The sequence below is a fragment of the Pelodiscus sinensis genome, chromosome 1 (assembly GCF_052426305.1).
Source record: "Pelodiscus sinensis isolate ZL-2025 chromosome 1, ASM5242630v1, whole genome shotgun sequence".
Taxonomy (NCBI): domain Eukaryota; kingdom Metazoa; phylum Chordata; order Testudines; family Trionychidae; genus Pelodiscus; species Pelodiscus sinensis.
In genome coordinates, this window is record NC_143052.1 from 3,557,787 (window position 1) to 3,571,122 (window position 13,336).

At 61.5% G+C, this 13,336-nt stretch overlaps 1 protein-coding gene across 1 annotated transcript; it reads left to right on the forward strand.

Annotated features, from left to right (window-relative positions):
- Positions 1-319: 319 nt before the first annotated feature.
- On the forward strand, positions 320-12,284 carry LOC102454279 (ciliary microtubule associated protein 1A-like). The gene is made up of 7 exons (XM_075924507.2): positions 320-468; positions 4,571-4,705; positions 5,065-5,268; positions 7,527-7,628; positions 10,939-11,060; positions 11,185-11,325; positions 12,163-12,284. The coding sequence occupies exons 2-7, from the start codon at positions 4,597-4,599 to the stop codon at positions 12,241-12,243; spliced, it is 759 nt and encodes a 252-aa protein (XP_075780622.1). The 5' UTR covers positions 320-468; positions 4,571-4,596; the 3' UTR covers positions 12,244-12,284.
- The last annotated feature ends 1,052 nt before the right edge of the window (positions 12,285-13,336 follow it).

Genomic DNA, 13,336 nt, shown 5'->3' on the forward strand with positions numbered 1-13,336 from the left:
CTCCAGCCTCCCCTCTCCCCCATTCCTCTTTGTGAGCCCCTCCATGGAGCCTTTCCTAGCCCTCTCCTCTTCCCCCCCCCCCCGCCCCCAGCTTGCCCAGGGGCTCGATCCGTGCTGACCTGGGCTGGGGGGTGGGAGGACAGGGGGACCTGGCTGGGTGACCGATACCAGGGTGATGGGCGCTCAGCAGGGCAGGAGCAGAAGGGCTGGGTGGGGGCTGCTGGGATTCCTTGGGGGGGCGGGTCCCCCACGTGGGCTGCGGGGGGGGGGGCGGTACCGTTGCCGGGGAGGCGGGGGGCGGGGGCGGCGCAGGCCGGTTGCCGAGAGACGCTGTAAACAATGGGGGGGGGGGGGTGGCGTGAATCCCAGCTCCGCCGCCGCCCGGCTCAGCCCCCCCGCAGGCTTCTCTCGGGTCCGCCGCAGGCTTCTGTCGGGTCCGCCGCAGGCTTCCCTAGGTTCCGCCGCCAGGTCAGTGTTCGGGACCAGCTGACTCGCTGCGTTCCATCCCCGCCCCCCCCCCCCGGAATCCCGGGGACCCCCCGCTCCCTGCCCGCCCCGATCTCCCGGGACCCCGGACTGCCCCGTATCTCCCATTCCCTGCCTGCGCCCCTTCCCTGGGGGCTTCCGCTCCCCGCCTGCCCTCTCTGCTCCCCTGGGGCCCCCCCGCTCTCTGCCGCCCCCGATCTCCCAGGATCCCCCAGCTCCTTGCCTGTGCCCCAATTCCCTGAGGTCTTCAACCTGCCTTCGCAGATCCCCTGGCACCCCCAGATCCCTTGGCACCCTCAGCTCCCTGCCTGCACCCCCACATCTCCTGGGACTGCCCCAGCTCCCGACCCAGACCCTTACATCCCTTGAGCCCCCAGCTCCTCGCCTCAACCCTCGGATCTCCCAAACACACTCACCTGCCCAGGTCCCCCCAGGGACCTCAGGATCACCCCTGCCTGGCCCTCCAGGTCCCCCCAGAGACCCCTAGAACTACCAGGAACCGCTGCTCTTTCTGAGCCTCCTCTCTGTATAGGGTGCTGAGCAAATCTATCCCATCCCAGCCCTTGGCACTGTCCTGCAGGGGGTAGGAGGTGGAGGGGGAGGCTGTCCCTTGTGTTCACTGCCTCTGTCCAGCCTTGGGTATAAAGCACAGGGAGCTTTGCCTTCTCTAGAGTCTCCCAGCCAAAGAGCTCCTGGAGCCTTAGGAACCATTAGCTCCTGGGATCGAGATCATGATCCTTTCTGCGTATTGGGAAACTGAGGCACAAAGCCAGGCACTCGGCGTCCTGACGCCCAGCCCTGGCCTCCCCACCTTCTCCTGAGTGTTTGCTCCTCTAGCAGCCACGTGCCTGGCGCTCGCCATCAGGCAGCAGCGCCAAGAGACCCTGGTGTGTGGCCAGCAGCGGCTGTTCTGAAAAGTGGGGCGCTCTCTGCCGGTTCCGGGGGTCCCGGAGATGGGACTCCCGCCTGCCTCTGCCGGAGCCCTGGGGATCCCAGAATTGCTCGTAGCAATTTCCCCTGCGAGCGTTGGCCGGTCCTGCCCCGTTTCCTCTCCCCGGGACATTTCCGTTGGCTCTACCCACAGCTTATGGGCTGCCTCTGTTTGTTGTCCCTGATGCCATAGTAACTGGATACAAGAGAGAGGGAGCTGCAGGGTTTCTTCGGGGCAGACCTAGCTAGGGCCCTGCCTCGGGAAATCCCTGTTCTCTCTGCCCACCCCCGATATTCTGTGGGCCCCTGGGGCGTCAGGGGCCCGAGGGCAGCATTGGTGAACCGAGCTAGTGCCCCCCATGTCGAACTACGGTGCTGCCCCCGAGCGGGGCAACTGACGGCACGGTGCCTTTCCCTCGGTGTCAGCACCGGTCCCCGGGGGGCATGGTCTCTAATGCAATTAGCTCCGCACCGCTGGGAAGGCAGGAGCCGTCCGGAGAGCCGCTGACGGGGACAGAACAAGCTGAGAAAACGTCAGGCCCTTCCCCGACATGTTCCAGCCCGAGTAATTGCTTCTGCAGATCTGGGGCTCAAATGGCTCGCTGGGGCCTGAGCCCCGGCAGAGAGCTGCACCCCGAAGGAGCAACCCCGCACGAGAGCAGAGCGCAGGTGTAGGACCTTAGAGCGGTTTTCGAGCGGTTTTTTCTCGTGACCCAGCTGAAGAAAATCGTTGATGCTGCGACCCAATATAGTTTGACTGGAGTGTGGGCGCCAGGGTGGGGCTGAGAAGGAGCATTGGGGGCTAAGAGGGGGTTCTGGCTTTGGGGGTGTCTTGGCTGGGGCAGGAGGGGCTCCCGGGCTGTGGTGCAGCAGGGGGCTAAGGCAGCTTCCTGCCTCTCCTGGCACCGCAGACCGTGCTGCCCCCCAGAAGCAGCCGGCAGCCAATGGGAGTTCGGAGCTAGTGGTCCGGGCAGGGGCTGTGCGTGGAGTCCTGTGCGCCCCCCCCCCCACCCCGACCTAGGTGCTGGGTCTGTTGCCGGTTGCTTCTGGGGCGCTGCTGGCAGGCCAGGCTGCCTTAGCCCCCTCACTGCTCACTTGATCCCCCTGCAACCATGAGCCCCAGGGCCCGACATTCCACCGCCCAGTGCTGCGGTGCGACCCCTCGTTTGAAAACCGCTGGCTCTGCGCTAGCCTCAGGGGCCAGGACCCGGGGCCAGTCTGGGTGTTGCTGCCCCTGCTGCAGTGCGTTGGGTCATCTTGCCGAAGCAGATTCGGTGGATGCTGCCCGTAACGGGGCCATTCCATAGAACACGGAACACTAGAGCTGGGAGCGACCTCAACAGGTCATCAAATCCAGTCCCCCGCCCGCATGGCAGGAGCAAGCACCGTCTAGATCAGGCCTGAGCAAAATATGGCCCATGGGCCAGATCTGGCCAGCCAAGCTGCTGGATCTGGCCCACGGATGCTGGTGTCTCTCCCCACCCACACATGCCTCAGAAACACGGCTGTGGGGCAGTTTCACTTAAAAACTGAGCCCTGTGGGGAGAGGAAAGCTTTAGGGGCTGCTCCCATCCCAGCACAGTCCCATTTGCTGGCTTCTGGCCAGAAACTGGCGAATGGGAGGTGCCTGTTTCAATAAACACAAGGGGCTCCTAGTTATTCACAGAGTACATGGCTGCAGCCTGTGCGGGGGTGGGGCAGGCAAGAAGGCTGATTCAGGAACGGGCTGCTGGCTGGTAAGTCTCCTGGCCAGACCCTGCCTCTGGCACCCCAGTCCCTCCCTTCCCCCAGGCCCGGCCTTAGGGCAAGGCGAGCAAGATGGTTGCCTTGGGGTCCCACGCTGCCCGGTGCCCGCCCACCCAGCTGCTCACTTGCTACCCTGGCTGAGAGCTGCCTGGCCATGCGGTGCAGCCAACCACAACATGCCACCTAGGGCCCCACAAACTCTTTGGCCAGGCCTGCCTTCCCCAACCTTTGCCCCCCATTCCTGCCCCCCTACTCCACATACCCAAATCCTCTGCCCCCCTCCTACACCCATACCCTCTCCCAGATATTGCAACCCAATCCCCTGCTTCAGATCACAGCCCCCTCCTGCCCTAGCTCACAACCCAAACCCCCACACCTCCTCCTGTACCCCCATTCCCTGCCCGAAGTCACAATCCAACCCCCAGCCCGGTGCCATAGGTCTCAACTGCCTCCTTCACCCAAACTCTCTCCCTTACCCCAAGCTTCCTTCTGCACCCCACCTCCATCCCAGACCTGGCACTGCCTCCATTGATATCATGGATGAGCGTGGCCCTCGACTACTTTCCAAAGTTCTGGAGTGGCTCCCCATCAAAAATGATTGTCCACCTCTGATCTAGACCATCCCTGATTGATGTCTGTCTAACCTGCTCTGAAATATCTCTAGTGGTGGAAATTCCACAACCTCCCTGGGCAATTTATTCCAGTGTTTGACTACCCTGACAGTTAGGAACTTCTTCCTAATGTCCAACCTAACCCTCCCTTGCTGCAGTTTAAGCCCATTGCTTCTTGTTCTATCCTCAGAGGCCAAGGGGAACAATTTTTCTCCCTCCTCCTTGTGACACCCTTTTAGATACCTGAAAACTGCTATCGTGTTCCCTCTCGGTTTTCTCTTTTCTAAACTAAACAAGCCCAATTCTTCCAGCCTTCCCTCCTAGCTCATGGTCTCTCGATCTTTCCTCATTTGTGTTGCTCTTCTCTGGACCTTCTCCAATTTCTCCGCAGCTTTCTTGAAACGGGATGCCCAGAACTGGACACACGACTCCAACTGTGGCCTAATCCATAGCAGGGTTCTTTCTTTCTCCCCCTCTCTCTGCTGTCTGATGGGAAGTAATACTCCTGGTGCACAGAACCGTGCGGCCGAGCGTCTCGAGCAGTCGTCCAAAAACGGGGCTGTGGAGTCGGCACCCCCCTCGACAAGCCCGTGGTCACGCAGAGCAATGCTGGGAAGAGGTCCCAGGTTGCCAACTCCCCAGTCCCCAGCTATGGTATTCGCCGCCCCCTACTGGCATGTGTAGTGCAAAGAGGCGGCCACCAACAATGGGGGTCCCATTCTCACCCGCGGGAGGGGGAACGGCGGGTGCTTTTGCTCGCCCCTCCCCCTAACTGGGGCTCTCTGTCTCCTTTCCAGCTCTGGGATAGCACCGGGAATCTACCATGTCCGCCGATGTCTGGGTGGGCTCCTGGAGACCCCACCGGCCCAAAGGGCCCATCGCTGCTCTCTACAGCAGTCCCGGGCCCAAGTATGGGCTCCCCACAAACGTAGGTGAGAGAGAACGTCAGCAAGGAGCCGGCCAGGCTGGCGAGAAGGGGAGCCCCCAGGTTCTGTGGGGAGTGGCCCGGCATCATGGAGAGAGGGTCACATGTACCAGCTGGCAGGCCCCAGGCACACGCCCAGTGCTCTGTTTTGGGGGGCTCTCACCTGCACCCCACGGCCTACCTGAGGGAGCTTTCCCCTCCCCCTGCTCCGCTCAGTTCTGGGCTGGGCCTGTCCCAGTGACCCGTGTGGAGATAGCTCTGCCCTGCCCCACACGTCCTTCAGGGCTGGGCCTGGGGACTCTGCCTGCCTGCCCCATGCCCTCGGCACCCTCGGCACCCTGGCTCCATTGCTCCTTCCTGTTGCAGGTTACCCCCTTCACGACCCCTCCCGCTACCGCGCCCCCGCCTACAGCTTCGGCATCCGCCGCCTGCAGCTGCAGGATGCCTGCTCTCCGGGGCCCAAGTACAAGGTGCCTGACAAGATGACCATGAGGGGCAAAGATGGGATCCCGGCCTACTCCATCTACGGCCGCCCCAAGGACCTGATGCCCTTCATGACCCCCGGGCCAGGTGAGTCTGCTCCCTTCTCCCTTGCCAGGGCAGGCCAAGCCCTGCTGATCGATGGAGGCCCGTGAGGGAAAATGTCGGCACAGGGTTGTTCCTCCTGGCTAGGCCCGATGTGATTGCCCTGCACCCTACAGGCTCCCTGGAAAGTTGCTTTTTAAAAAAGGAGACGCCGGCGATTACAGAGCAGGCTTCAGTAGCCATGAGGCCGGCTGAAACGATGCTAAAGAAAATAACAACGAGCCATCGATGAACGGGATTTGATGGGGAGACGACCAGCGGCCGGTCCGTGAGGGGAGCTGGTTTCTAAACCGGCTCCTCTCGTGGACCAGCTCCCCCCTGCCACCCTGCGCTGCTGCCTCTGATCCAGAGCGGCAGGGGGACTCCTCGGAAGTGGGGCTGGCACGCACTGGCTGCTGGCCCCACGCCTGGCGACTATCAAATAGTCGTGGAGTCGCTTAGATGTCATGTGCTTACACGCCTGTTCAATGACACACTATCTAACATCCCCAGTTAAAAGTATAGCCGGGTTCGGAAAAGAACGAGGTAAGTTCTTGGAGGTTACGTCCTTCCACGGCTATTAGCCACGATGGTCAGAGACAGGGTGTCCAGATGCCTCTGACTGCCAGAAGCCAGGAGGGGAAGGGGATGGGATCACTTGTTCTGCCATTCCCTCCGGATCGTCTGGCACCAGCTGCTGTCAGAAGACAGGACCCCACTCGATGAACCATGGATTGACCTGGTGGCCATTCTTATGTTCCCCTGGAGGGACAATTCCACCAGCCCATAAGTCTCTCTGCTGAGGATGGATGCTGAGAGTCAGCCTACATTCCCTGCTTGTTAATTCTAGCCCATCCTTCCTAATTCCTCTCCCTCATCTGCGCATCCTTGTTGCTAATCCCTCCCTGCCCTGGGCTTCGTCCCCTTCGGATAGTTGAGGACTTGTATGTAGTGTGCAGGGAGCAGGGCAGGAGCACTAGATATGGGGAGCTCTTTGGGTATGTCTACACTACCACCCTAGTTCGAACTAGGGTGGTAATGTAGGCAAGCGGAGTTGCAAATGAAGCCCGGGATTTGAATTTCCCAGGCTTCATTTGCATCTTGCCGGGTGCCGCCATTTTTAAATGTCCACTAGTGCGGACTCCGTGCCACGTGTAGGTAGTTCGGATTAGGTGGAATGAGGAGTAACGGTAGTTCGGAATAGGAAGCCTAGTCCGAACTACCTAGTCCGTGCCGCGTGTAGCCGCGCGGCACGGAGTCCGCACTAGCGGACATTTAAAAATGGCGGTGCCTGGCAATATGCAAATGAAGCCTGGGAAATTCAAATCCCGGGCTTCATTTGCAACTCCGGTTGCCTACATTACCACCCTAGTTCGAACTAGGGTGGTAGTGTAGACATACCCTTTGTTATACTCGTCCTGCCCCCTCCCCGCAGGGGGCGCTGTAAAGAGCAGCCCAGGAGAACTGGGGGTGTGGCAGGTTCCAGCTGCTGCAGCCCTGCCCTCTCCCTGCAGGGGGCGCTGTAGAGCAGCCCAGGAGACCCGGGGGTGTGGCAGGTTCCAGCTGCTGAAGCCCTGCCCTCTCCCTGCAGAAGGCGCTGTAGAGCAGCCCAGGAGACCCGGGGGTGTGGCAGGTTCCAGCTGCTGCAGCCCTGCCCTCTTCCCACAGGGGGCGCTGTAGCGCAGCCCAGGAGACCCGGGGGTGTGGCAGGTTCCAGCTGCTGCAGCCCTGCCCTCTTCCCACAGGGGGCGCTGTAGCGCAGCCCAGGAGACCCGGGGGTGTGGCAGGTTCCAGCTGCTGCAGCCCTGCCCTCTTCCCACAGGGGGCGCTGTAGAGCAGCCCAGGAGACCCGGGGGTGTGGCAGGTTTCAGCTGCTGCAGCCCTGCCCTCTCCCCATAGGGGGCGCTGTAAAGAGCAGCCCAAGAGAACTGGATGTGTGACAGGTTCCAGCTGCTGCAGCCCTGCCCTCTTCCCACAGGGGGCGCTGTAGAGCAGCCCAGGAGACCCGGGGGTGTGGCAGGTTTCAGCTGCTGCAGCCCTGCCCTCTCCCCATAGGGGGCACTGTAAAGGGCAGCCCAAGAGAACTGGATGTGTGACAGGTTCCAGCTGCTGCAGCCCTGCCCTCTCCCCATAGGGGGCGCTGTAGGGCACAGGGCAGGAGCACTAGCTATCTGGGAGCTCCCAGCTGCTCCCGTCCGGGGCCTGCCCATCGATACGGGGCGAGCCCCTTCTCTCGCGCTGATATTAGCCTCTCTTTGTCCCAGGTCGCTATAGCCCCGAGAAGGCGGGGAAGTGGGCCTACCACTCCGCGCCCAACTACTCGCTCGCCTCCCGCACGAAGGAGTTTGCGAATGACCAGACTCCAGGTAGGAGAGCCCACGGAGAGCAGAGCTGGGCCGGCGGGGGATGCTTGCGAGGGACTTTTCAAGTGACGAGGGCCCAGGGAATGGGGTCTCAGAGCAGGGGCCATGCCGGGCTGTGGCTAGAGACTGTTCCGGGCAGCCGATTGAGTCCAGGGGCCCATCTCAGAGGGGTCTTTGTGGATTGGGAGGAGCATGCAGGGGTCTGTGTGGGGAGAGGGGCATGCAGGGGTCTGTGTGGGGAGAGGGGCATGCAGGAGTCTGTGTGGGGAGGGGGCCATGGAGGGGTCTGTGTGGGTTGGGAGAGGGGCATGCAGGGGTCTGTGTTGGGAGGGGGCCATGCAGGGGTCTGTGTGGGTTGGGAGAGGGGCATGCAGGGGTCAGTGTGGGGAGAGGGGCATGCAGGGGTCTATGTGGGGAGGGGGCCATGCAGGGGTCTGTGTGGGTTGGGAGAGGGGCATGCAGGGGTCTGTGTTGGGAGGGGGCCATGCAGGGGTCTGTGTGGGTTGGGAGAGGGGCATGCAGGGGTCTGTGTGGGGAGGGGGCCATGCAGGGGTCTGTGTGGGGAGGGGGCCATGCAGGGGTCTGTGTGGGTTGGGAGGAACATGCAGGGGTCTGTGTGGGATGGTTTGTGGCGGGTGGGGACCCCTACTACCCTAGCGTCAAGGGCCCCGCTCTTCCTTGGGCCGGCCTGGCCCTAGGTATCGAGGCCGGGCCGTGTGGCTATGGGGAACTGGGCTCTTGGGTCCCATGGCCGGGAGAGGAGACTCCCGCCCCGGCTGTGTGTTTGGGGGCAGGCAGAGGATCCCCCCGACCCCTCAGAGGCAGCGGCTCAGCAGGCTCTTTGGTGAGCGGCTCGGCCAGCGCAGCCCAGCGCGGGAGCGACGCTCCAGCAGAGCGATTCCAATTTCTCCACAAAATGTAAAACTGGCTGGGCCCTGGGGCCGGGGGTCCCAGGGTAACCGCCCACTCCAGGTGCTGTCAGTCACCCCCTGGCTGCCATTACCTGCCCCGAGCCCTGCCCCTCCCCAAACTGGCTTCAATCCGCCCTTCCTGCCCCGCCCACCCCGTTCCCTTCTGCCCTCACCCCCCACTGAGCCCTGCCCCTCCCCAGACTCGCTTCACTCCTGCCCTCCCCACCCCACCTGTTGTGCTTAGAAGACGAGACCCGGAGATTCGTGTAATACGCCCCCCTTGCATAGGACTTCTCTCCCATTCGGGCCTACGCCTTCTGCTTCGTCCGCTCTGAGTCAATCCCCATCTGTTCTGCTTAAAATCTCTTTATCTGGGAGTGATTCTTGACTCTGACATCAGGATGTTGGTGTCTCCTCAGCGTTATTTCAAGGCTGTCTTGTTTGTAACAGAGCGCTTGCTTCTTAACACGCCCAGGCCGTCCACGTGTCTTGTGTCGCTCTGCTTTGTATTGGGCCCCATTCATGGTACCTTGACGCCTCTGAGACTTCCAGCCCACTGTGCTCTTCCACCGTCTGGACTCTGAAACTGTTGGGCCCACACGGTGTTACCGCTCCAAACACGCACATTCCACTCACTCCCCCTCGACACAATCGCTCCACACGTGGGAAAAAGGACACAAATTGGCCATACAAAAGGGATCGATCTAATTCTTAACACAAAGCTTCGATTAGTACAAACTTTTAATTCATTTGTTACGTTTTCTTTATAACCCAGTCTATATTCTACCTACTCCTAAGAGCAACCGTGGGATCACGTCACAAGGAGGAAGGAGAAAATTTGTTCCTCTTGGTTTCTGAGGACAGGACAAGGAGTAATGGGCTTAAAGTGCAGCAGGGGAGGTTTAGATTGGACATTAGGAAAAAATTCCTAACTGTCAGGGTGGTCAAATATTGGAATAAATTGCCAAGGGAGGTGGTGGAATCTCCCTCTCTGGAGATATTTAAGAACAGGTTAGATAGACATCTGTCAGGGATGGTGTAGACGGAGCTTGGTCCTGCCTTGAGGGCGGGGGGCTGGACTCGATGACCTCTCGAGGTCCCTTCCAGTCCTATTATTCTATGATTCTATGATTCTATGCTGAAGCGCCGATCTCCTTCTGTCTTGACATCAGATCTAGACGCAAGGGCTGTGTCTAGACTGGCAAGCTTTTTCCACAAAAGCAGCTGCTTTTGCGGAAAAACTTGCCAGTTGTCTACACTGGCCGCTTGAATTTCCGGAAAAGCACTGACGATCTCCTGTAAAATCATCAGTGCTTTTCCGGAAATACTATGCTGCTCCTGTTTGGGCAAAAGTCTTTTTTCGAAAGACTTTTGCGCAAAAGGGCCAGTGTAGACAGCACAGGACTGTTTTCCGCAAAAAAGCCCCGATTACGAAAATAGCGATCGGGGCTTTTTTTGCGGAAAACCGCGTCTAGATTGGCCACGGACGCTTTTCCACAAAAAGTGCTTTTCCGGAAAAGCATCCTGCCAATCTAGACGCGCGTCTCCGAAAATGCTTTTAACGGAAACCTTTTCCGTTAAAAGCATTTTCGGAAAATCATGCCAGTGTAGACGTAGCCAAGGGCTGTCTGCACTCATGGCTGTTCTTGCGCAAGAATCTGCAGAGTGTCCGCACTGCCCGCCCGCTCTTGTGCAAGGAAATGTACAGTCCGGCATGGTAAGCGAGGGCTCCTTGCACAAGAGCTACGTGCTTTTCCAACAGGTGTAAGCCCTCTTGTGCAGGAGCTCTTGTGCAAGAGGGCAGTGTGGACGCTCGGCAGGGATTTCTTGTGCAAGAAAGCCGTATGGCTAAAATGGCCATCAGAGCTTTCTTGTGCAAGAGAGAGTCTACACTGCCGTGGGCGCTCTTGCACAAAAGCACAGCTTGCACATGGCCGTGTGGACATTTGCTTGCACAAGACTTCTTGCACAAGAAGCCTCGTGCAAGATGTTCTTGTGCAAGAAGCCGCCAGTGTAGACATAGCCAAGCTGTCTGCCTGATGAATCTTTACTAAGCGCTTAGAAGACTGTTCTCCCTGCTCACCAGAGAAGTGCGGCCGGCAGCGTTAGGAGCTTTCAGGGGTGTAATGTTTCACATTTCTTCTCACGCTACCCATGCAGCACATTACATACAACATTATACAACTGTGCTCTTCACGCCCACTCCTCCCACCTCTGCCCTCCCCCTCCCACTGAGCCCTGCCCCTCCCCAGTCACATCTCACCCCTGCCCTCCCCTCCCCGCCCCCTCTCCTCCTCCTCCCGGCCCCCCAGCTGCCCTCTCAGCTTTCTGATTTGTGAGCAGCGGTGTTTGAATGGCAGTGCTGACCCCGCCCCCGCACTGACCCTCTGTCCCCCTACCAGGGCCCGCTGCCTATGGGCTGCCCCCCATGATTGGGCCCAAGGTCGTCGGCAAGAGCTCGGCCCCCAACTACTCCCTCCTGGGCCGCAGCTTGATCGGCAGCTTCTACGAGGACCTGAGCAAGGTGAGAGGCAGCGGAGCAGGGGGGGGGGGGGTGCTGGAGGGAAATGGGGGTTCAGGGTGCCAGCTGGGCTGTGGTTTGGGGGGCTGGTCTGTAGGGGACTGAGCTCCACTCTGCTTGTGCACAGACGCCAGGGCCCTGTAACTACCGGGTGGTGGAGCCCAGCGTGTACAAGAGCCGGGCCCCCCAGTACAGCATTCTGGCCCGCAACATGCTTCCTGGCGACAACACGCAGAAGCCAGGGCCCGGGGCGCACAGCCCGGAGAAGGTGAGGAGGCGGCTGAGGTGGAGGGTGTGGGGCACGTGGGCTCACAAGAGCTGTCGTGGCCGGGCCGGGCCGGTGGCATACGTGTCGGGTGTGGGGAGAGACTGGAGATTTCCCTGGAAGAGTTGCACAGTGTGTTTTTGTGTGTATGTGTGTGTTTGGGGGGTGAGGGCACAGTGCTGAGGTCATGGGTGGCAAACCACTGTGTGTGTGTGTGTGTGTGTGTGTGTGTGTGCACGCACAATTGGGGAGCCGAGGTGTCATGCAGGATTGCAGGGGGCGGGGTTACTGTGGGTGCAGGGGGAGCAGCCAAGCTCTCATTCAGGATTGCAGAGGGCAGAGGTAGAGTTACTGGGGTCACTGGGGGAGGAGCTGAGGTCTCCTGCAGCATTCAGGGGGCGGGGTTACTGCGGGCACAGGGGGAGGAGCCGAAATCTTCTGCAGAATTGAGGGGGTGGGGTTACTGTGGGCAGGGGGAGGAGCCGAGATCTGCAGGATTCAGGGGGCGGGGTTACTGCGGGCATGGGGGGAGGAGCCAAGGTCTCCTGCAGGATTCAGGGGGCGGGGTTACTGCAGGTGCAGGGGGAGGAGCCAAGGTCTCCTGCAGGATTCAGGGGGTGAGGTTACTGTGGGTATAGGGGAGGAGCCCAGATCTCCTGCAGAATTGAGGGGGCGGGGTGACTGCGGGCGGGGGAGGAGCCGAGAGCTGCAGAATTGAGGGGGCGGGGTGACTGCGGGCGGGGGGAGGAGCCGAGGTCTGCAGGGTTGAGGGGGCGGGGTGACTGCGGGGGGAGGAGCCGAGGTCTCACGCTGGCTGCTTTCTCCCCCCCCCCCCCGCAGTACGTCCAGCAGCGTGGCCAGACCTTCGGGATCCGCCACTCGGACTACATGGCGCCCCTCATCGTGGACGTGGTGGACTGAGCGCGCGGGGCGCGGGACAAGAATCGAGCCTTGCAAACGCGTTGCTGTGTGGACGCTCCCTGTGGCGAACCCGGGGCGCGCTGCGGGGGGGGGGGAGTGAGGCGTGGCTGGGTGGGCCGCCGTGCCCCCAGCAGCCCGGGCTCCAGCTCCAGCGGCTCCGGAGCCCCCCTCGCTCTGCCTTTTGCTGCGGGGGCCGGATCCGCCCATGCCCGAGCCTCCTCTCCGGGGTGCGGAGGACAGCGCTCGCCCCGAGCGGGGGGCCGGGAGCGTGGCTGGGGGCCCCGGGGCTCTCGCGCCGCAGCCCAGCCCCCCTTTGCTCCTGGGGCCTCTGCCGAGCTAGCCATGGGCTGGCCCGTGGCCCGGCGCTTTCTGCCTGTTGCCCCGGGCCGGGTGGGGTCCAGTCGCCCTGCTCGGGACTGTCCCTGCCTGAGCCTCGGTCGCTGCCACCGGGCCGTTCTCCAGCACTTTGTCTGGGCTCCCCCCCTCCCCACCCGTCTCTCTGCCAGACCCTGGGCTCCATTTCCCTGGGCTCGGGGGGGCCGCTGCTCCCCACCTCGCCCCTCCATCCGGCTGCTCCTCTCCTGTTCCCAGGCACCCTCAGCCGCCCTTCGCAGGAGGAGCGCTTCAGCCCCCCCCAGCCGTGTAGCTGCTCTCCCTGGGGCTCCCGTCCATTTGCTGGCCTCTTTCCAGTGCTCAGAGACCTGGGGCCGAGCAGACAACCCCCCCCCCCCCGGCCTGCATCAGGGCGAAGCCCAGGCTGGCTCCCCACAGCCCCCGTCCCCTTCGGGTTTCTGTCTTCCCGTGGAAGGGGACGGCGCCCACCCAGCTGCTGTACGGGCCGGGCCGGGCAGAGCTGGGCTCCTCCTGCTCTAAAAGCACAGCCCCCCCCCCCCCCCGGCGCTGTAGGAGAATCCTCCCCAGCCAGGCGCGGTATGGGGCTCAGGACACTGCTGTGCCGTTCTGAGTCTGTCCACTAGAGGGCAGTAAACACAACTACACAGACACCCACTCGCGCTCTAGTTAGATCCTTACAGACCATGTAGATCATGGGTTCCCAAACTGGGGGGGGGGCGTGCCCTCCTGGTGAGGCGTG